We start from the raw sequence: 22,765 nt of genomic DNA on the forward strand, positions 1-22,765 counted from the left end.
CAACGCTCCAGTGAATGTGGAGGGGTAGAGAGGAGAGCTGCTGATTGAAAGTCAGCAGCTCTCCTCTCCGGGAGCTGTGAGAACTGAGCCATCAGTGGTGTTCATTGGCTCAATTCTCAGTGTAGAGATGTTGGGGGACATTTGCAGCATCAGTCTCATGCTGCATCCACCTTGGTAAGTATAAAAAGGGGGGGGGGGGGCTTACTTCTCTTTTAACACCGGATCAGTCAGATCAGGATAAGGCCTCATGCACACAGAGGGGTTTATTTACTAAAGGCAAATTCACAGTGCACTACAAGTACTTGTAAGTGCAGTCGCTGTAGATCTGAGAGGGACATGCAAGGAAAATAAAAAAACAGCATTTTTGCTTGCACATAATTGGATGTTAGAAATCAGCAGAGCTTCCCCTCATTTCAGATCTTCCCCTCAGATCTACAGCGACTGCACTTCCAAGTTCACTTGCAGTACACTTGTTGTGAACAGTGGATTTGCCTTTAGTAAATCAACCCCGGAGTGTTTTACTTCTGGCAGGAAAAAATTGCTTAAAAAACACTCCTAAAGCCACACATTTCACATACGTTTAGGCGCATCAAACGTTTAAGCATAAATAGATTTCATTGGCCAGAATATTCATCTAATTATGACCAGCTAAACATGTCTAGCTGTTAAATGCATTTAGACGCTTTTATTCTCAGGTAGCGTTTTTCAGCTAAAATGAGTACAATGCTCTACCCTCTCTCTTACACAATTGTATATAGTTTATTAATATTCTGAAGAGGGGCTTTACTACCGCTTTAACTCCAAACGGGGATGGGAAGTAAAGGCTTTTAAAGCATTACCTATGGAGTTTTTTGTGTACCATCGTTTTTCGCTATATCATGGACGCACTCAATTTTAAGACATGTTTGGTATCTGTTTACCTGACACAATCCTGTCTTTTATATTTCACCAAATATTGTGTACTACATTTTGTTTGTATGCACTTAAATTCTTTTAATTATCTTTTTTTCCTTAAAACATAAGTTTGATAAACAGTTGCACAAATATTGTGCAATGTAAAAAATTGCAACTACTACCCTTTTATTCTACAGGGCCTCTGCTTTCAGAAAGTATATAATTTTATAGGGGTTTTAGCAATTTTATGTCCAAAAATGCATATTTTTACATGTGCAAAAAAAAAAAATATATATTGTTCAAGAGCAAAAGTACTTAATCTACTTTAATACTTTAATAGAGAATTCTCAATAATTGGTGTGAAATGTATCTGTCACTTTTTATGCAGTCTTCTTGTATTTTTTTTTATTTTTTATTTCTCTCCTAGTGGAACTGACAACCTCTGTGTACTGGGCGAGCTGTGACATGCCCGTGTTGTCGCACATAGACAATGAGAGATGGAGCATCTTCTGGACCCCCAGTGGGAGGGAGATGGCACAGAGGAATCAGCCTCTCCTATTCTGCATATTGCAGGCAACAGGCTTATCCTGGATGTTTACCTGGATGGCTGCAAGAGGTTCCTGCAGGTGACAGAGGGACAAAAAAGTGCTCTGGTGGAAGTGGAATTTCTTGCGTTGAGTAGCCATGATGAGATGATAACATCAGCAGTGACAGCTCTGCCTATGTTCAGTAGGCTTAGATCATTAACATTGAAAGGTATGGGAATTCAAACTGACAATTTATTTGCATGTTGTTTTCTCTTTTCTCCAGATATGTAATAGAAATTTTACTTTTATAGACTGTAAACTTTTAGTGCATGCATGACTACACAGCTTGGCAGGACAAAACACATGTGTCCAATGCACTTCTTAAAATTACGTAGTGTTCTTTGGCTCCACTTTCAATGAATAATGCCACAATAATTTACTTGATGGTGGGGAAACATTTTGCTGTCAGAATACAATAGAACAGCAGGAGGGATTCCCCATCAACTCTGACTGTATAGATGGGGAAATCAAGTTATTTCCCTACCTTCAACCTGTGGTTGAAAAGAAAATTGCATAATGTATGGCCAGCCTTAGCCAGAGATTGTCTCTCAATTTGAGCAAACCCTTTAATTTTTTTCATTACTCCACCACTTTACATAAGTTGTTACATTAGATATTTATCTATTTTACAAGTTATACCATTGTAGTTCATAATAGACAGTCTGATTTGACCAGGGGATATATATTTTTTTTGCTACATATGGTATATGATAACCATATATCTGTACAGTATATTACATCGTTTATGTTCTGTTTGCTCCTGCTGTGAAGTACCCTTTGACTAAATGTCCTGAATTTTATATGACAGATACACATTTTGGATTGCATATGCAAATGCAAATGTTGTTGTGTAACTCTTATATGGGACTTAATAAAATTACCCTAAAAAGGAGAAGCCACTTGGTGTATAAAGATGAATATCCGCCTTGATTCTTTTGACATATTAGTGATTAGCTAGTTGTAGGGCTGCAACTAACAATTATTTTCATAATCGATTAGTTGGCCGATTATTATTTAGATTAATCGGTTAATAACCTTTAAACCCTGATGGGTTTACTTCCTCTTTGATTTCCTGCAAAGGTAAAGCATAATGGACTACTATGCATCGCATAGTAGTCCATTATGTGTCACTTACCTGACACAGAAGCCAGCGATATCACCGCTGTCCCCTGTAGTCTGGAGCATCCATCTTCTTGGTGGGTCTCGCTGCTGCGGTGCTGTCATTCGCCGGAGCCGCGATGACGTCACTCCCGCGCATTCGCACGGGAGCCGCCACTCGCGGCATATCGCCGTTAACTGCGACGCACTCAGAGCACCTGCGCGCCGTAGACAGCAGTACATGTCTTTCGGCAAATATCTCCTAAACCGTGTAGGTTTAGGAGATATTTCTTGGACCTACAGGTAAGCCTTAATCTAGGCTTACCTGTAGGTCAAAGTGTTTTGTAAGGGTTTACAACCACTTTAAAAATAAAATAAAATAATAATAATAATAATTTTGCTGCGATTTGTATTTTTACATTTTTATGGGCCAATTGTTGTTGGGCAGATTAAAAAACACAAATTGCCGCAAAGACGCATTATTACATGCTTTTCTGCAGCTTCTCCATTGAAGTATATTGACCCAAAAAACAAAATAGCACCGTTTTGCCTTAAAAAAAGTACTTGTCTTTTCCAAATACGCAGCAGCTGAAAAAAATCATGGATGTGAACGTGTCCCATAGAAAACCATGTAAATGAACTGTAGTGTGTTTCTGCAAAAAGCACCAAAAAAAAACAGATGTGACCCAGGCCTCAGATGTGTAGTAACATAATGGGGTTAAAAAAACTAAAATGAGTACAAAAAGAGCAAATAATCGCTACTGTAAGGGGTTCATTTTTTACAGTAAAAGTAATGTTTACAGTAGCGATTTGCTCTTTTTGTACTATAAAGGGCTAATTTTAGCTTTTTTTAACCCCATTATTTTAGTGGCCGATTAATTGATTATGAAAATAGTAATCGATTAATTTCAAAAATTCATTTTAAAATCGATTAGTTGTTTTTCGGCCCTAGCTAGTTGTATATTAGTCAAAAATTTAAATGAATTCATCCAAGGGTGTGATTGTTCACAAATGATTGGACTCCCTCTGAATGCAGCTAGCATAGAATCCTTCAACAAGGACAAATAAAAATCCTCATCCTCAAAAAAACAAAACAAACAAAAAAAATGACTACTACTGATGCCATATATACAAGCTAAACAAAGTAATATACATTTTACTAAAAACCACTCTCGCACATTGCACAATTGTACAATTTATGCAAAGCATTTATCATTACCAACAAGTGTATAGTATAAGGGCCTGCATGTCGTATGTTCAGTTGTTATTAAATCTAAAGAAGATTGTGTAACCAGACTTGACAATTATACTTCTTTTATTTAGTAATCACAACAGAAATCTTTTGAATTTCATAGGTGGATACTTACTGGATGAAAATTTAAGACGTCAGAATGGTTTGCTGTCCACCCTACCTCCAGACATCAGTCAGCTTTCCTTGTTGCAGCACCTGGATCTCAGCTTCAACAGCTTTACCGAATTACCGCCATGTGTCACTGCCCTTCCTTGCCTGTCTACGCTGCATCTTGGCTACAACCAGCTTAGGAATCTCCCAGATGACATTTGTGAGCTGAAAAGATTGACTTCCCTCATAGTTATGTCCAACCAGCTAACTCATCTTCCTGCATTCATTGGACAGCTAAACAATATAGAAAAATTGAACCTGTCTAATAACAAGCTAGTATCTTTGCCAGATGAAATCGGCAACCTGGAGAGGTGTATCATATTGGATTTATCTGAGAACAATATCAAAAGTCTTCCAGAAAGTTTATGTAAGTCTTAATGTCGGACTGTTCCTGTTCCAGGCAGATATAAAGGACATATATTATTGTAGTTCTGTATTCACTAATAAATAATTAAGGCTAAGTTCACACTTGCAAACAATTCTATCGCCGACACTCATAGTGTTAATGCACATTTTTGATGCGTCTAACACATGTTCATGCACATTAAAAACACACCCTCAGACACCCTCCAAGTGTTTTTATTTATTAAAGTGGGGGTTTTTTTCCCCCACCCCACTGATATTTGATAAATGCTTGTGAAATGCGCTGTAAATGCTCTGTGAGTGCTACGGGTGCATATACGGTGTGTTACCATACATTTGCATTGAAAGAGTTGACAAGCTTCAACTCCTCCCAGACTTGATATTTATCTTAATTTTTAATGCACAGTGACACAAAGCGATGCAAATGCTACATGTTTTTCAAATATGAAAGTTTCTGTCCTCTATATCCATATTATTTATTGTGGGTTGCTATGCCAGGCGTTTGGGGTTCAGGAAAAATAAGCTCCAAATGCCTGTTTCTAATGCCAGTCTAAACAGGTCCTAAATGTATTATGTTAATTAAACTAGTGTAAGTAGCAGAATTAAACTTTGAATTGCCCCTTGCAATCCCTATGCAGCAGCACTGAGACCGGAATAGGTAGCAGCCATGCTAGGGCCCAGTAAAGTTTGTTGCATGAGAATGTGTCGACATTTTATAAGAGAGAGGTGAGGGGTGACCTCAACAGTTTGCTGTTCTTTCAGTGTCAAGTGTGAAGGATGGGAATGGAGAGGCCACACTATTGCATTCCTTGCCCAACTTCGGGGCAGATAAAAAAAAAAGATCCTTTGCAGTGGGGCTGTGCACTGCAATGGTTATTAGCTTGTTCTGACTAGGGGAGAGTTGAAACAATTTATTTATCTGTTCCTCAGTTCCCACTACAGGCTGTGCTCTGCCACGATCGGTGGACTGTCCCTGAGCGTCCCCACCTCCAGAGCAGGCCTATGGATCCTGCCCTGGTCTAGATGACATCAGGATCCTGGACTGCTAGAGCATGGGGGTGCAGAAGCTGTGAGGACCAGTCTAGCTGCGGGTAGGTGTTGAGGATTGGGCAAGTACTGTATATTTCCTTTTATCGTTCCCCTAGACATGTATGAGCAAATAACCCTTTGCAGTGCAGGCACAGCCTCACTGCAAGAGATCGTTTTTTATTTGCCCGGAGTTGAGCTTTAACTCTAAGTGGTGTAATTTATTTGGCTATGTTATGTCAAGGGGCTGTGTAAATTTCAGGAATGGATGAACAGAAATTTGCAGGTAAAATAGCTTTATAATTATTTCACGTGTATATTTATCTATTTGCATCAAGTTCAGCCTTAAGCCCCAGTTTACATTATAATATGCATGTGAAATGCGCAGGAACTGCACTGTATTCTTGTGCAATTCACTTGTGATTCAGTGCAGTACGAATTGAGCCCATTGATTTCGAATGGGCTTAAATCGCACCAAAAAACTGCAGGCACCTTTTTTTGGAGCAGCGTCGCACCTGCATTGCATGGTCATTTTGTACCATATGATATGGTGCAGGCAAACTGCACTGGGCTTACGATTCTTTTGGGGTGTCGTTAAATTTGTATTGACACCCGCAGTGGATCGCAAACACAGTGTGATTGCATTGCTGATATTTCCATTATTATGCCATATCACTTGCCCAAAGATTGGCTTCCCCCGAAAGACTGGGATGGGAGGTAAAGTTTCAATATTACCTGGTTTACCATTACTGGGAATCAGAGTGTTTGTTTTTCCGGGGGGTCTGTAGCCCCACATGGGAATAAGAGATTGGGAGCTCCATGATGTGTCACTTTTTTCCACCAGATATAGGTTTCCCTCTACATGATGGCCATCTGGTGGAGTCTGGGTTTCAAATGCTCATCTCTTGTCCGTTTCCAGTCCTTATATATTTTAGATATAAATACTATGTGTTTTATTCCTGTAACTGAATGTTTATCAGATTATTTTGTGATAGCTATGTAAGGCATTTCATTTTTTTTCACTAAATACTTGATAAACTGGATGCTTATTATTATTTAGTAATAGCTGCTTATAGTGCTTGAAATCATAACTGGGTATCTATGAAGTTTGGTTAAAAAATTACAAAAAGAGACTGTTGCTTTCTTCCTAGGTAATCTGATGTCCTTGGAGCAGCTTTATCTCTTCAGCAATGATCTTGTCTCTGTACCAGTGGGTCTGGCCAGTCTGCCTCATCTCACTCATCTGCATCTCCAGAACAATAAACTACGCTCTGTACCCATAGAGATCACGCTCTGTTCTTGTGCACGGCTACAGGGTAATCCAATAGGGGAGCCTGAGCCCTCCTCTCCCACTGAAGGTATATGATTTTGTTTAGATTTATTATCTTCATAAGTGCACTTCACCTAGTTGAAATCATGGAGATAGTAGGTTGAATAAGTCAGCCTAGGCTTTCTTGACTATTTGTGGTAATCCAGATAAATTCCAAAGTCTTCCAAGGCTATTTGGGAGATATAATCCTTCCCATGTGTTCTGGATGTGTTTTGGGCCTTGCTATTCTGCCTGCTCAGACCACCTTTGAATTTGATGGAGAAAAGATAAGCGCCAAGATGCTTCCTGAACACCAAAACTCTGACAATGAATTCCAGGTAATTCTATCCATGAAAGATATGCTTTTTCAATTTCAGAGAGAAAAGGGTCTCTGTGGGAGCTAATGTACTGTGTTTAAGGTTCACATAGCTAGAATCAATAGGATATTGATTATTCCAAAATTCAGCATAATAAATATGTGAAATATTATTTCTTCTGTATCTTACCCCATGCGAAGCGACTATGCACACAGCGATGCTGGCCTTCTTTACTCTCTGTGCATGCACTGACCACTAATTATTGTGGTTGTTTGGATTTTTCAGTGGAATCCATTTGCGCATTCAGTATGTGAGCAGGTCTCAGCAGGTACACAAAATATATTTACGTAAATTTATAGCATGGATATGCATATGTATTTTCCACTTTTAGCGGAATCCAGGGTGCTTGGATATGAAATAACACTAACTTCAAAGGCTTAGTAGAGCATCTTGTTACCATCAGTTTTTTTGTAAGGAAAAGCATAACAGTTCTTTTATAAAATCCCCACAGTAATGGTATGTGATGGTATGTAAAGCTGACACACACATTTTCTTTGTGTTTTTTGTTGGGAACCTTTCCTTGTTTTGGGGAAAGTATGCATAGCTTGAAACCCCTTCAGTTTTCTATTTTGCTGTCTGTGTCCCCACTGGGGAGATTTACCCTCTCTATATGTCCTGGTGATCATTGTCATCATGTCTGAAAGTAAGGGAAAATTCAAAATGTTATGTCGTCACCAAAGCAGGAATAGAGGGGAAGTCTGTCAATGGGTACACTTGTTTTGATGACATTTGTCATTAGTGGGCGGACTTTAATGCCTAGCTGAAACATATAAATGTATCCATGGGGCTCCACTATTGTGTGTTGAGAGCATGCTCACTTCATGCTTCCAACATACTGACTGAGATGTCATCAACAGCTCCTTATCAACATTTACAATTGAAAGCCAATGGAACAGGCATAATGTGATCCCTTTGACAGCCAGGCACACTTGTCACATGATCAGGAATGCAGCTTCCCAACAGTAAGATTGACTTAAAGGCCTACTGGGAGGCATGGACAAGGGGTTAAGGGAGAATTTCCCTTACTTTGAACAATTTTTTTTTTTTTACATAATCAATTTTTATTAAGGAATAAAGCTTATAAGCTTCACAAACACAAGGTAAAGCATGCACAGATGAGACAGGGGTAAACAAAATACAGGAGAAACAAGCAAGACAAGAAAACAATAAGGGACAGTTCACACCATAGAAGCACAGCCCGGATGCATTCCAGATGCTTTTCTGCATGCACGTTTTTGACAATTTGCAGTGCATTTTTGATGCAATCCAGTGCATTTCCCCCCCCCCTTTTTTTCTTAACCTTAAGTAAGGACATGTACGGTAGGTTTGTTTAAAAAATCTGACGTAGAAATAGAACATGTTTCAAATCTGTCTGACGTACTCAATTCCTATCGGGAAAACCGTTCGTATGTATGCTAGTCCGACAGACCAAATACGACGCAAGAGAAGCTATTGGCTACTGGCTATTGAACTTCCTTTTTTAGTCCCGTCGTACATCATTACATTCAAAACGAATGGACTTTTGAACTTAGTCCGTTCGTGTGTGGCCAAGTTTGTTCGCTCGTAAAGTCCGTCGGGAAGACCGTCAGACCTAGTCTGCCGGAAACTCCCATCGTGTGTCTGCGGCATTACTATAGAGTAGGGAAGAGCTAGCAGGATCTTTCCACGCTCAGGTCTGATCAAGTAGTTTGTTTGACCCAGTGTTTTAGTCAGATAATACACATGTGGTCAAACCTGCCCAGCAGATTTTAGGACCATCCTAATCTTGTCAGGGTACCTAACATGAGCTAGCTGCTGGAAAGTCATTTGATGGGGTTTTAACCATTCCCTACTTTACACAAAACTGAAAAAAAGATTTTGGTTTAGATATAGTTTAAAATTTTAGCTGACAATCAGTTGAAGAAAAATGAGCAAGGAAGAGATGCCTTTTAGAGCGACCACTAACACCATTTTATTTATTTTTGCATTCTGGAAGGAAGCCCAGAGATAACCCACACAAACACGTTTGTTAAGTTCTCATATGAATAAAAAATAATGTATGGTTGAATTGGACATCGAATTGACCAAAAATGGGGGTAATGCAATAAAACTGGAGCAGCCAGAATTTGGAGTAAGTGTGCGTGGCAACCAAACAGTTTCTATCTTTTCAATTTCAAAGCTCAACTGAACAACCTGAAGACAGAATCTGATTGGTTGCCATCCACAGCTGCTTCAGATTCTGGCTGCTCCAGACTTTATGAATTCCTTTTATTTATTTTTTTAGAAACATGGCAGAAAGCAAATGTCACCAAAGTGTGAGCTTATCCCACATTTGGCAGTTGTCACCAGAGCCAGGGTGTTAATTTGTAAGTATAGACATAAATACATGCTTGAAAATGGGTTTGACACTTTCACACTCTACTAATAAGAAAATTTTAGATTGAGATCCAATTCAAGATCAACTATTGTTAATGAGCATTTTAAGAAACAATTACAGTACTGACTCAAAAAAATTACAAAGTGTATGAAACTATGCTGTCTTATGTGTTTGCATTTGTTAACTTCCTGTATTTTAGAATAATATACTAAATTAGAGCTGAGGTTTCCTTATGAATAGTGTTAACAGGTAATCTTTCTTTTCTGCAGATGACATTGGTAGCACAGAGCTAAAAAAGATCTATGTGAAATCTAATGAAAAAAGGTACATTTTAATATTCCTTGCCATTGTTGATGTGTATTTTTAATCGTTGACCAGGCAACTTGTTGCTCAGTTCTTAATACAATGGCCATCCATTTTTGCTATTTTGCTCTGACTTATTAATTTTAAACAGTGTCCGGGCATCAGGCTGTGGCCATGGAGGAGTGACTCCTCAGAAGTCCTTGTTTTACAAATAAGAGGGTGAGAGGGCTCTCTTCAGCTCTCTCCATACCTATTTTTTATTTGTACATATCCCTTTAATTCCAAGACCCTTTTCACACTGAGTCGGTTTTCAGGCGCTAGAAATAGCCTCTAAATAATGTCTGAAAACCGCCTCCCATTCATTTCATTGTGTCTTTTCACACTGGGGAGGTGCGCTTGTGGGACGTTAGGAAAAGTCCTGCAAGCAGCATCTTTGGGCTGGTTTGGGAGTGCTATATACAGCGCTCCCGAAACACCCTGCCCATTGAAATGAATAAGCAGCGAATCCAAAGTGCCCCTTCTTTGGGGTAAAAGCACCCCGCTAGCGGCCAAAAAGCGCTGCTTAAACATCGCTAAAGCTCCGCTAAATCAAGCGGCGCGTCAGCACTAACGTGGCTGTGGCCCCAGTGTGATAGGGGTCTAAGATGTTAGTTTAATGTCACTGTCTGACCCCATGTTTAACAGCTGTATTCTCCTGCAAGGCATTTATATTCTGTTATGTTTAACATTTATGAGTGCTCCCTCTGCTTTCATTCCCGCAGCCTTCTGATAATGCAAATCTAGAGCTGCTGCTGTTGTAATAGTGACTGCTCAGTTGTGCCACAATGAGCCACCTCTACTGTAGAACTGGTCAACTTTAAAATTGTTGAGGGCCAACACTTCTAGAGGATCGATGCAATGCATTTTCACACCTCAGTGCACAAAAATCTCAGCCCTCCTGCATTTTTTTGCAGCATATCACAATCCATACTGAATAAATTGGATTATAATAATCCCTAGCATGGGTGTCAGTGAGTATAATAATAATCCCCAGCATGGGTGTCAGTGAGTGCAGTAATAACCCCTCAGCATTGTTGTCAGATGACAAAATAGAAACCCCCAGCATTGGTGTCAGTGGATACAATGATAACCCCCAGTATTGGTTTCAGTGAGTGCAATAATAACTCCCAGCATTGATGTCGGTGGACACAATAATAACCCCCAATATTGATGACAGTGGCTACAATAAGATCACCAGCAATGGTGTGTCAATGAGTACAATAATAACCCCAACGTTTGATGTCAAAGGATGTAATAATAGCCCCCAACATTGGTGTCAGTGGATGCAATAAAAGTCCTGGCAGAGAAGAAGGCATCACAAAACAGTACATCCCTGAGACTGAGAAGCCCAAATAAGAATGCCTTTGCCAGAAAGCATAAATAAGTTACCTTGCAAGCAGATCACAAATTGTGTTATAACCCTAAGTTATCGTATGCCTGCACCCTGTTCCTGCATACTGTTGGGAAACCTTGTCCTATACTTACCTAGCCTCATTTTTTGAGCTTCTTTCAGCTGCCAGTTCCTGAGCACAGTCATGTTGGATGGTCAAGTGAGCGATGTCAAATAGGGGGTTATTTACTAAAACTGTAGAGTGCAAAATCTGGTGCAGCTGTAAATAGAAACCACTCAGTTTCTAACTGTAGCTTGTTTAATTACGTTTTGACAAAGAAACCTGGAAGCTGATTGGCTTCTCTGCAGAGCTGCATCAGATTTGGCACTCTCCAGGTTTAGAAAATCAACCCTATAGTGTCAAGAATCAGATAATTATTGGCTCTGCATGAACACGTGTCCTGACCTCTGCTGAGAGAGCCTGGATTTGCAAACAGGATAAGACAACTTTTCTTTACAGCTTAGATTACAGACAGACTGTAAAAATAACAGCTTAGGTCTCCTTCAGCTCCTACTTTTATGTGCAACTATAGCATTATGCACGGGGCTCAAGTCCTGCGGGAACGCATGGGAACGGAGTTCCTGTACTTTTTCCACAGCAGGAACTCAGTTCCCATTAGCAGCCGCGTCCTGCAAGACTTTGAACTTTGAAGTATACGAGCTGTGTGGCAGGTGCTACACCAGCAGCCGCCGATACAGCTCGCAATAGTAAGTGCCGCACACCAGGGGTGAACTGACCATTTAGGCATTGCCAGTAGGGGGCCCCATGACAGCTTCCTCTTCGATCTACCGGTCAATCACAGCTAGCTGATGGGTATATCAGGTCCCTGCTACTAAGAGATTTGTATTTAGTCAAACCTCTCGTGATGCGCTCCTCCCCGCCGGGGCCCCTCCTGATTTTGTGTCTCCTCATCTCCCCCTCCCCCCAGTCTCCTGCGTACTTGCTCTGTGTGTCCCGGTGAATCCCCCCCTCCTCTATCTTCAGTACCATATGATGAGAGAACCCAGAGGAGGAGCACAGCTATTCTGCTCACAGGACATGCAGGGAGAGAGGTGAACTGAGGGAGGAACATCAGTTTGGGGTGGTAAGCTGAGCACAACACCTGGAAAAGTTTAATGCCAGGAGGGAAGTTTATGTGGAAATAGCTTAGGTTGGAATAGCAGCGACTGTGTGTTGGAGCCCTGCAGAGTTTGCAGCCCCCCAAGCTAACATACATCTCCTAAGCAGGAACACATCACTATCTCCCCAAGCATTCTGTAAAGATAATGTGCAGTTAATTTATGACCTTTCCTTTTAACCCTGTGTTATTCAAACTCTGTTCAATGAAAAGTGTAAACTCACCACATAAACACTCTATATACAAAATAACATTCCCCTATAAAGATCAGAACATGATGTTCACGTTTGCATGGAAGCACAATTGAATGAATGCTGATTATTCAGAGAATTACCGTATTTATGTTTATTGAGGATTGTTGTATTTTTATGTACTAATAGTTAAGCTTCATACACACAATACGAAAATTGGATAAAAAATACCACTTTTGAAGTGTTCGTGCATATGAGCGTATCTTTTTTTTTTTGGTGGGGGAGTGGATCTTGGGTGGGAGTTCCCACACTTTTTTCCCCAGGACTTGACCCCTGATTACGCATATGGTTAAATACAAAGTTCAGATACTTATATGTATGTTTACTGTTTCATTTGTTACAGCAAGTCTACTGTTAATTCTATACAGCTAGTCGTGTGATTTGAAAACATCTGCCACATTGCACAGGCAGGTGGCCCACTTATTTCCTGCTATATCAAGGCAACTCCATTTCTAACAGTTGATGAACATTTTTTGAAAATTGTTGGGCTGAAAATTGTCAGCTGAACAGTGGCTGCATCTGATCAGATACAGCTGTGGTTTGAGTATTCTGACAGCAACCACTAGAATCTGTCAGAATAGGATTCATTCATCCAAGCTGTTAGTGTCGATGGAGAATTTTTAATTTTTTTTTCCCTTTTAGCCTTTGGGTTGCCCAGTCACCTCACAACATACACCAGGTGTCATTGGTCAATAAATCAACTTTACCTCCTCTGTAAAATTAGCAAGGAGGCAACTCTGAAAGCTGAACAATTAAATAGTAGAGAGGTCTTCTTGGCTGTTCACTGTGGCAGGACTGAACAAAATTACCACTTTGGTGGCTGAAACAGTAAATATGTATGTATTGCCAAGAGGAGGTGGGTGAGCACACTAAGTTGTTCCTTAGAATACTGTATTTTGGAGTTCAGAAACTAGCTAGGAGGTGGATCCGTATGGAACGGCTGACGTTGGGGATGTGGCTGAAAGTTGTGACTGTTGACGTTTCTCTCTAACGTATGACATACGAGGCCAGGGGAGCTCCGAAAAAATTAGGTGGGTCTGGTATAGATAGGGAGACACTGGGAGAAGGGGAGACTCAGTAAAGAGTTGAGGGATATGGAGATGGAGTTGTATGTGTGTTACATGTTGATGGGACCAGCCTGAGGGTGGGGTTACAGACTTGGTTTGGGGATATACTTGAAGGAGAGATGCAGTATTCTACAATATATTTTTTGCTCATGGTTCTTTATATATAGTTAATTTTAATGTATTAAAAAAAAAAGTAGAGTCCCTGGAACACAGGGGTGGGGGACAACTTTAGACTCCTACTGGGGTCTCTACTGCTCCTGTATAGGGGAGGCGGTTATGTGGACCAGATCAATGTGAACTATGTGTTATTCTTCATATATGATGTTTCACCTACCTGATACTTTGTTTATATTGTTTTTTGCTGAATACGTTTATTTTATTTTTTTTTTTTTTTGCAAAAACACAATATGTATGTATTGTAGCAGGTTTGCATGTCATTCTACACTTATAATAAACAATTTGCTTTTGTTTCCAGTTTTTTGGTTATACCAGAGGGATGCTGGGTGTTCATACCTGGCGGCTTTCAGCTTTGTTTTCCTTCCAGAGCTGTGTCATATCCTATGAAAATTGGTTTTCAGATATTTCAGCCAGATTCACAGCATGTGAGACTTGGACATCATGATGTGCTGCTCAGTAGCACCTTGGAGCTTCAGCCTCATGGCATTCAGTTCCATCAAGTAAGTCAGCTTTCTGTGCCCTTGGGGTGTTGGTTTTCTATGTCCTTATGTGTTCTTGGGGTGCTTCTATAGAACAAGACTTTCCAATATAAATCTCGTATTTTCTATAAGTCTGAGGCATGGCACTAATAATGGTTCATGCTTAAGTTAATAGTGTTTTTTTTAAGCGAATCACAATGTTGAAGGTATATGTGTAATTTATTGTTCAACAGGATGTTGAAATCACCATCCCCTTTACTTACCTGAAGCATGTGCGAAAACGAGAGGTGGTCATTAGGACTTTCAGCGACTCATCAGAAACATGGACAGATCTAAGCACTACAACAAAAGAAAAGTCAGTGCGTGAGGTGAGACAGCAGGCTGAATGAAGGTTGAAGTTCTTGTATATGTGCAAGACAGTGACTTATGACTTATTACAACTAGCTTCCTTTAGAGGAATATATGCAGTTGGAGCTGAGAAACCTGGGAACTCCATCGTGTTGATGAATGAGATACAACAGTGATTATACTGGGAGTGTGATCCTCCCTGAAGCTGGTGGGAAATGTGGAATACGATCGCCTTGAAAACAGTAGCTTTCTATGGCTTCTCCTGACTATAATAATACTAAAATCACTCTCTTCTCTACCCCCAAGCCTTCTTCGGGCTTCCACTCTGTCTTCTCCCCCAAAAGTTGGCTTAAGTGAGATGGCACACCTGACCAAATTATGTGTCTCCAGCTAGATGGCAACTATGTCTAGCACCTCGTTCAACTGTTCCCTGTACAGCCACTTCATCTTATGACTTTACGTCCATTTGAGCTCATCTAAAAGACAAAATCTGATTTACATTTTGGGGGTAGGAGGCTATATAGGTAGGTCAAGTGATATATGCCAACCCTCACCTTTTGTGAAACAACCCATTCAGTTTAAAATAGAAATGAAAGGTATACATATATATATGTAAAATATATAAATACCTTTTTTCTTCCTTTTCCTATAAGCGATCACATATTTTCTGTTCTCAGCTCCAGGGAGGAGAAACAGCAGCAAACTAATCTTCCCAGTAAATGGCTGTGTAGGGGGGCATGTCAGGGCAAATCTGATCATTGGAAGAGAGCAGGCTAAGTTCCCAACACAACTTGATAGTTGATGTTCTCTCCTGCCTAGTGTGGTCAGTTTTTAATAGGAAAGCAGAGGGACTGGCAGGAACACCAGGGATGTCACATAAAGGAAGCAATACAAAGAGAACAGGATCCTTTTTCATACAAGTACATGGCACAGCAGGCGCATATTAGGAATATGAAATGTTGGATTTACATATTCTTTAATGTTGTGGTCCCCAACCTTTTTGGCACCGGGGACTGGCTTTGTGGAAGAAAATTGTGCCAAGGCCCGGGTGGGGGGAGGGGGGTGCGGTTGCGGCAATGGCTGATGTTAGCTCTTCAATCATCATGACACCATGGCTGCTATGGTGTCAGAATGATTGAATACATTATTTCCATTATCACATTGTAATATAAAATGAAATAGTTCAGCTCACCATAATGCAGAATCAGTAGAAACCCTGAGCATGTCACCGGCCACCGTCACCTGCCAGCAGATTCAGCTTTTCACTTGCTACGTTACCTGCCACCAGATGCAGCTTGTCACTTGCCACTTTGCCTGCCACCAGAGGCAGATTGTCCCTTGCCTGCCACCAGATACAGATTGTCACTTGCCACATTGCTTGTCACCAGATGCGCATTATCACTTGCCATGTGACTTGCCACCAGATGCAAATTATCTCTTGCCAGATGCGGATTGTCACTTGCCAAGTAAGGGTGGAACAGCTGTGATGCGGTGCAGGCAGTGAGAGATGTCATCTCTCTGCTTGCCTGCCACACCTTAGTGTAGTGTTTGCGGCTGGCTGTGAGGGCGCAACGGCGGTGATGCAGGGCGGGTTGTGCGCGATTACGTAATCTCTCTGCCCCCCCAACCCCCTTACCTGAATCTGAATTCAATCCAGCGATGTGCATGAGAGAAGAGGCTCTCACGGCTCTCTCTCCTTATTGGCTCAGTCACAGCAGCGGGAGACCTTGGCAATGATTCAATCACAGTCAGTGAGGAGGAAGCAGGGGTGGGACTGAATCTGTGTGCCTTATGGACATACAGAGCAGGCTCAGGAGTGAGAACGTACAAGTGCCCCCCATAGCAAGCGGCTTTTTATCGGGGCACTGCACAAGGGGGAAGGCCAAGAGCATCTGTGCGGAATCCCAGAAGAGGAGCATCTGGGCTGCTCTGTGCAAAACCATTGCACAGGGCAGGTTAGTATGACATATTTTTTTGTTTTATTAAATGTGCCTTTTACAATCACTTTTTAAAGTATACCTGTACACAAAGTGCAAAATTTAGCATGGTAAAAGTCTCTTGCCAATAAAAAGCAATATGCTTCCCTCCTTCTGGCTTCAGCCCTTGTGATTATGTCTTGGGTGCAAAGAAGAGCATTTTTTCACTCCCAGAGAAATGTAAGCATAATGAACTATGTAGAAGGGGAAACGAATGATGCAGAAAATAGATGTTGGCCAGAGAAGGACTTCACGTTTGCTTGCAGCGGTTTTGTGCTTGAATAACTTTCATTTTTTCATTGTGTTCCTTAGGTGTTTATTTAAAATATATGTACTTTTCTGTCTTGTTTGCTCAGATGGTAGCCATCTGCAGGACCCCTCACTTCTCCTGGTTCCTTGTTGTGTCACGTTTAGTAGAAGATAGATGTGAGGTGCCTATAGAAGGAGAGCTCCTCTTCTCCACTGTGGATCAGAATATTCGGGTTGAATTTCCAGCTGGAGCAACACAGAGGACCCGAACAATTCGTATGCAGGTTAGTTGTATCTAAAACTAGCCCTAGTTTCTTTTTTATACATCATGGGACACAGAGTTAGGCTAATATTCATTACCTGCTGAGTTATACTTCACCTCCAGGTGAATGGACACCAAAGGTCTTTGGATAGGAAGTGATCCCCTATATAACCCCCTCCCATACAGGAAGTACTTCAGTTTTTTTACCAGTGTCTGCAAGGTGGATGGCACGGTTGTTTGAGCTCTTTGAGCTCCAAGTGTCACGTACATAATGGTTTTGAGCCCGAATTGCCATGGGAGGACTCCCTTACGGCTCCCACTACCGGTTCATCGGTAAGGTAACAGGAGACACAGGAGTAAGGAGGGGCACGGGTGCCTGGCAGGATCAACAGACCGGAAAGGATGAACAGACTGGGTCAGCTCAGCAGACTGGACACAGGCTATATATGCTTAGGTAAAAGGTACCCGAGCCTTGCAAAGAAGACTCAAGATTCTGTAAGGTTTTGCCTGTAATGTGGCCTCCAGGCGCTGGACCCTGCGAAGTGGAATCCTGGACACTACAGCGCTAAGGCATTCCTGCAGGGTGCTGTACATGTCCAAGGGAGTGGGTCCTAAACATGAAAAGGGTACCCATTCCAAGGTCCTCAAGTGACAAGAACCCACCATGAAGGGTAAAGATTAGGCTCTTTGTTTCCAAGCTGCCCTGTGCCTGGACTGGTAAGTGAAACCCCTTTATTTAATTATTGTGGGGTGCCCAGGGATTGTAACAATCAGTCAAGCTAGTTAGAGGTTGGACACCTGTGTGCGGTGACCATTCGGGGAGTTTTGGGCTAGATGTGGGTGTTTGCAAAGTGTACCTTTTTTTTTTTTTTTTTTCTTTTTTACTTGTGTCTGGCTGTTTTTTACCTGATGGTGCACGACGGTGCACCATTTCGCCTTGGTTTGCCATAGCACACCTGTGTTCGCAAGAGCGCCATTGGGCTCAGCAGTTTGTTTGGCGGCCATGGCACACGCGGCTTCACCACACATGCTCCGTAGCCTGGGTGCATGAAGATTTGCGCCATATGCAAATACAGCCACGCCATTCGCCGGGACCGTGCATCTGCATGCACAGAATGTTCCAGCGCACAGCCAGCTTATTTAAGCTGTGTATGCCAAGCATGCAGTGCTTCCAGAAGGCAGCTGTGGGACACAGAGCAGGCTCTGAACCAGGCATTTGCAGCAGGTTCATTTCTCCTTACCCGGGTCACGTGAGCCACCAGGTGTTGCTTGGCAGGCTAAAGGTGCTTAGCAGGATTGTTACATAGGGACTTGGTGAGCCCTATTAAAGGGTCTCCCTTCTGAGGTGTTTTAATACTACACCCAGGTACTCTTTTTGTGGCTAGTAAATGTCTTCAAAAAAGAGGAGCGGGACTAACACTAGAGGGAAGGGCAAACCGATATCGTCAGTAGTTCCTGCTGAACCTAGTGGTATACCTAGTGTTGCATTCCCTGAAGGACCAGTGGCTTCCGGGCAATCTGAGCCGCTGCACCTATCTGCTATTGTGCCTACAGTCAACACTGCTGCTTCACCCTTTATCACCAAGGATGAACTGTCCTCGGCCCTAGCCTGGTTAGAGCACAGGATTGCTGGCATGATTGCCTCCATTCTGCAGTGTGGCAAGAAGCGTGACAGATCCCCCTCTCCGGAGTCTCCTAGTCTGGAGCAGGAATGGGTTGAGGATAGGGAAAAGCTAAAAGCTGAGGATTCTGTGGATGGCATGGCGGATGAGTCTGCTTCCGAACAATCTGGACAAGAAGATATCCAGTTGGTATCTGGCTCTCAATCACAGAGGCTTTTGATCCTGACTCTTACCAAAATGGTTAGTTCTGCCTTTAAGTTGCCTCTTGCAGAGGTTACTGAGCCTCCCTGGTCTTCTTCAGGCCACACAGGCTTTCCCCTTACACCCTCTGTTGGAACAGGCGGTGTATGCTGATTGGGAACATCCTGACAGGATTTTTGTTCTGTGACGAAACGTTGCACACTCCGCTTGAGTGCTTTCGTCATATACCACTTCATCCCAGTCTGAATATAGATCTCAGATATTCTAACCACTCACAAGCACAAAACAAGAAGACACTTGTTTAGTTGCTGACATGGACTCTTTATTAGAACCAAAATACAGTCTTTTTATACACTTTTAACAAGGGGTTAGATAACGAGGTAGGGCTGGCTCCTAGATACTCCCCCCTCCCCTCTAGTAAACACTTAGCAGACAACTATATAATTAGCATGTTAATTAACACAGCACTTTAGGCAGCCCAGGTGACCAGAATGTCCGTCTCCAGAGGTAAATGTGATAAGCTCTTTCAATGATCATATATTGTTCACAATTAACAACCAAAAATAGTCTTTCGGCAAATCCAAGAAAACCTTCCCACAAAGAGCACCGTTCCATCAAATGCCAGGGTCCATGATTGGTAAGCAAGAGGCTGGCATTCAGTCCCCCCAAAAGCCTCTGTCCTGGCTAGGTCTGTCACATTTCTCCCCTTTCGGCAGAAGACTAAGACAGGAGGAGACCCCAGACGGGTTGACTCCGAAGTTCATAGTTCCAGTTCTATAATGCCGGTACCCATACAGTACCCCAAACAAATTGTTCCAAACAGAGCATTACTCACCTAGCCAACCTCTGCTTCTCTCATAGAACATACTCCCTGCCGGGGGGAAGTGCAGGCTGGTCCTTCCCCCTGGAGTCCCTTCAGCTGGTGGAGAGAAGACATTGTTGCTGGGCTTACTCTGTCATGCTGTTGGTCATCTGGGCCTATTGCCCAGCATCCCTGGGCTAGACAGGTGGAGACTGAAGTCCCATCCACCTTTACAGGAAATCCATTGTTTGTTATTGGAGGGCAGAGGCCAGCAGCGCTCTGTTCCTTTTCCCTTTTACATCCCATGGATGAAAACTTATTTTAGAAGTGGAGCATGCCAGCCGTAGATGCAGCAGTCTCTACCTTAAACAAGAACTTAACTTGTCCGGTAGATAACGCACAGGGCTTGAAAGACCCTGTTGACAAGAAATTGGAGTCATTATTAAAACCTTCCTTTTCTTTGGCTAGTTCAGCTATTCAGCCAGCTGTTGCAGTAATTGGTATCTGAAAGTCCATAAAGGATCAGATCAGACGGCCTGACAGGCCTAACTGGTCAGATGATTTGCCTGAAAGTAAGACGGATATTCCTTGAGCGATGTGTTTTGTTGTTGATGCCTTTTAAAGGACTCAATACAGCAGGTTTCTCCTTTGGCTCTCTTGTCTGTACATATGCGCAGACTTTTGTGGCTTAAGAACTGGTCAGCCGAGCTTCCTTGTAAGAAGTTATTGGCAGGTTTCCCCTCTCATGGTGAACGTTTATTTGGTGATCATTTGGACAAATATATCCAAAAGATTTCCGGAGAGAAGAGTTCTCTACTTCATCTGAAGAAAAGCAACAGGTTTAAAGAGGAAGAAAAGCAACAGGTTTAAAGAGGAAGTAAACCCTTATGCAAAGGCAAAGCATAATGGACTACTATGCATCGCATAGTAGTCCATTATGTGTCACTTACCTGACACAGGAGCCAGCGATGTCACCACTGTCCCCTGTAGTCTGGTGCGTCCATCTTCTCGGTGGGTCTCACCGCTCCGCCGCTGTCGCGCGGCATATTCCCCGTTGACGGTGCCGCGCTCAGTGCGCGACTGTCTACAGCGCATGTGCCGTAGACAGCTGTGCCTGTCTTTTGGCAAATATCTCCTAGACCGTGTAGGTTTAGGAGATATTTCTTGGACCTACAGGTAAGCCTTAATCTAGGCTTACCTGTAGGTCAAAGTGTGTTGTAAGGGTTTACAACCACTTTAAAACCTCAGGGACTGCTTCCTCAAATGTCTCCACACCAAGGCAGTTCCGCTGCCAACAGGGCGCTAAGGCCAGGGCCAGAAAAATTCCTGGGTCCAAAATTCTTCTAAACCCAGCAACAAGCCCTCCTTTTGAGGGGAGACCCCCACTCCATTGGGTGGTGGGAAGGCTGCTGTACTTTGGACATTTTGGAGAACAATAATTCCAGTTGCAGGGGGTTCCCCCTCAGAGGTTTTTAATATCCAGCATTCCCTCTGAGCCTCCAAAAAAAGACTTGTTTCAGGAACTACATAATTTAGTGCATCAAGGAGTGATTGTAGAGGTTTCTATATCCGAAAAAGGCACAGGGTTGTGCTCTAACCTGTTTACGGTTTCAAAAACCAAACAGGGACACAAGGCACATTTTGGACCTAAGATCCCTGAACCAGTATCTACTGATCCAGTCCTTTTGGATGGAGTCTGTCCACTCAGTAGTAGCCTCACTCCAGATGGGAGACTTTCTAGGCTCCATCGATATAAAGGACACATATTTACACGTGCCTATCTTTCAGCCTCATCAGAGGTTCCTGCAATTTGCAGTAGAGGACCATAATTTTCAGTTTGTGGTTCTACCCATCGAGCTTGCTACAGCTCTCCGGGTGTTCACAAAGGTCCTAGCACTAGTACTGGGTCTTTTAAGGGCCCAAGGGATCTTGGTGCTTGGGTATCTGGATGACCTCCTGCTCAGAGATCACTCACTACAGGCTCTAGAACAGAGCATACCATGCACAGTGAAGTATTTGGAAAGCTTAGGCTGGATCATAAATACTGAAAAGTCAAACTTGAGACCAGCTCAAAGTCTAAAGTATTTAGGTCTGATCCTAGATACGGTCCAAGCAAGAGTATTCTTGCCACCGCAAGGATCTGTGCCCTGAAGGATCAGGTGCGTCAGATAAGGGGCACCAGACAACTCTCTATTCGGCTCTGTATGAGTCTTCTAGGGAGGATGGTATCCTCCTTCGAGGCGGTGACCTATGCCCAGTTCCATTCCAGGCCTCTACAGCAAGACATCTTGTTGGCTTGGAACAGGAGAGGACAAGCCCTGGATGATCCAATGTTATCTCCTCGGGCATGCGTAAGCCTAAACTGGTGGTTGCAGGATCAGAACCTACGAAAGGGAAGATCCTTCCTCCAGGTAACTTGGAGAGTACTGACTATAGATGCCAGTCTCTCAGGCAGAAGGGTTCACAGCTCACGGGAAATGATCAAGGACAGAACAGATCCTGCCCATCAACGTCCTGGAATTACGGGCAGTCTGAATGGCCCTACGGTTTTGGACAGTGGAGCTTCAGAATTACCCTATCAGGGTTCAGTCCAACAATGCTACTGTAATGGCCTATATAAACCACCAAGGCGGTACCAGGAGTCATTCAGCTCTGAAGGGGGTGAACCACATACTAGCCTGGGCAGAGGGACATGTGCCGATTCTATCGGCAGTCCATATGCCGGGAGTAGAGAACTGGAAGGCAGATTATCTCAGCCACCAGCAAATCTGCCTGGGGGAATGGTCCCTACACCCACCGGTGTTCCAGGAAATTTGCCAACATTGGGGATGGCCAGAGGTCGACCTACTAGCATCAAGGTTTAACAACAAGCTACAGCAATTTGTGTCCTGAACAAGAGATCCTCTGGCAATCGGAGCAGATGCTCTGGTAGTTCCATGGAGCCAGTACTCCCTTGTTTTATACTTTGCCTCTGATCCCTCTCCTTCCACATTTGTTGCGCAGGATTCGAAGAGAGGGAGTTCCAGTCATTCTGGTGACATCAACCTGGCCCAGAAGGCCCTGGTTCCT

At 42.7% G+C, this 22,765-nt stretch overlaps 1 protein-coding gene across 1 annotated transcript in view; it reads left to right on the forward strand.

Moving 5' to 3' along the window:
• The window catches only part of PIDD1 (p53-induced death domain protein 1), a 53,525-nt gene that overhangs the window by 1,415 nt on the left and 29,345 nt on the right, over positions 1-22,765 (forward strand). Inside the window, exons 2-8 of the mRNA XM_077459923.1 lie at positions 1,322-1,650; positions 3,935-4,348; positions 6,522-6,728; positions 9,682-9,736; positions 14,056-14,257; positions 14,470-14,604; positions 16,917-17,093. Of these exons, the coding sequence (XP_077316049.1) occupies positions 1,392-1,650; positions 3,935-4,348; positions 6,522-6,728; positions 9,682-9,736; positions 14,056-14,257; positions 14,470-14,604; positions 16,917-17,093 (1,449 nt within the window). The 5' untranslated portion in view covers positions 1,322-1,391. The remainder of the gene's footprint in view (positions 1-1,321; positions 1,651-3,934; positions 4,349-6,521; positions 6,729-9,681; positions 9,737-14,055; positions 14,258-14,469; positions 14,605-16,916; positions 17,094-22,765) is intronic.

This window comes from Lithobates pipiens, unplaced genomic scaffold (genome assembly GCF_037356315.1).
Source record: "Lithobates pipiens isolate NorthernLeopardFrog02 unplaced genomic scaffold, aLitPip1_a1.2 Scaffold_10, whole genome shotgun sequence".
Classification (NCBI taxonomy): Eukaryota; Metazoa; Chordata; class Amphibia; order Anura; family Ranidae; genus Lithobates; species Lithobates pipiens.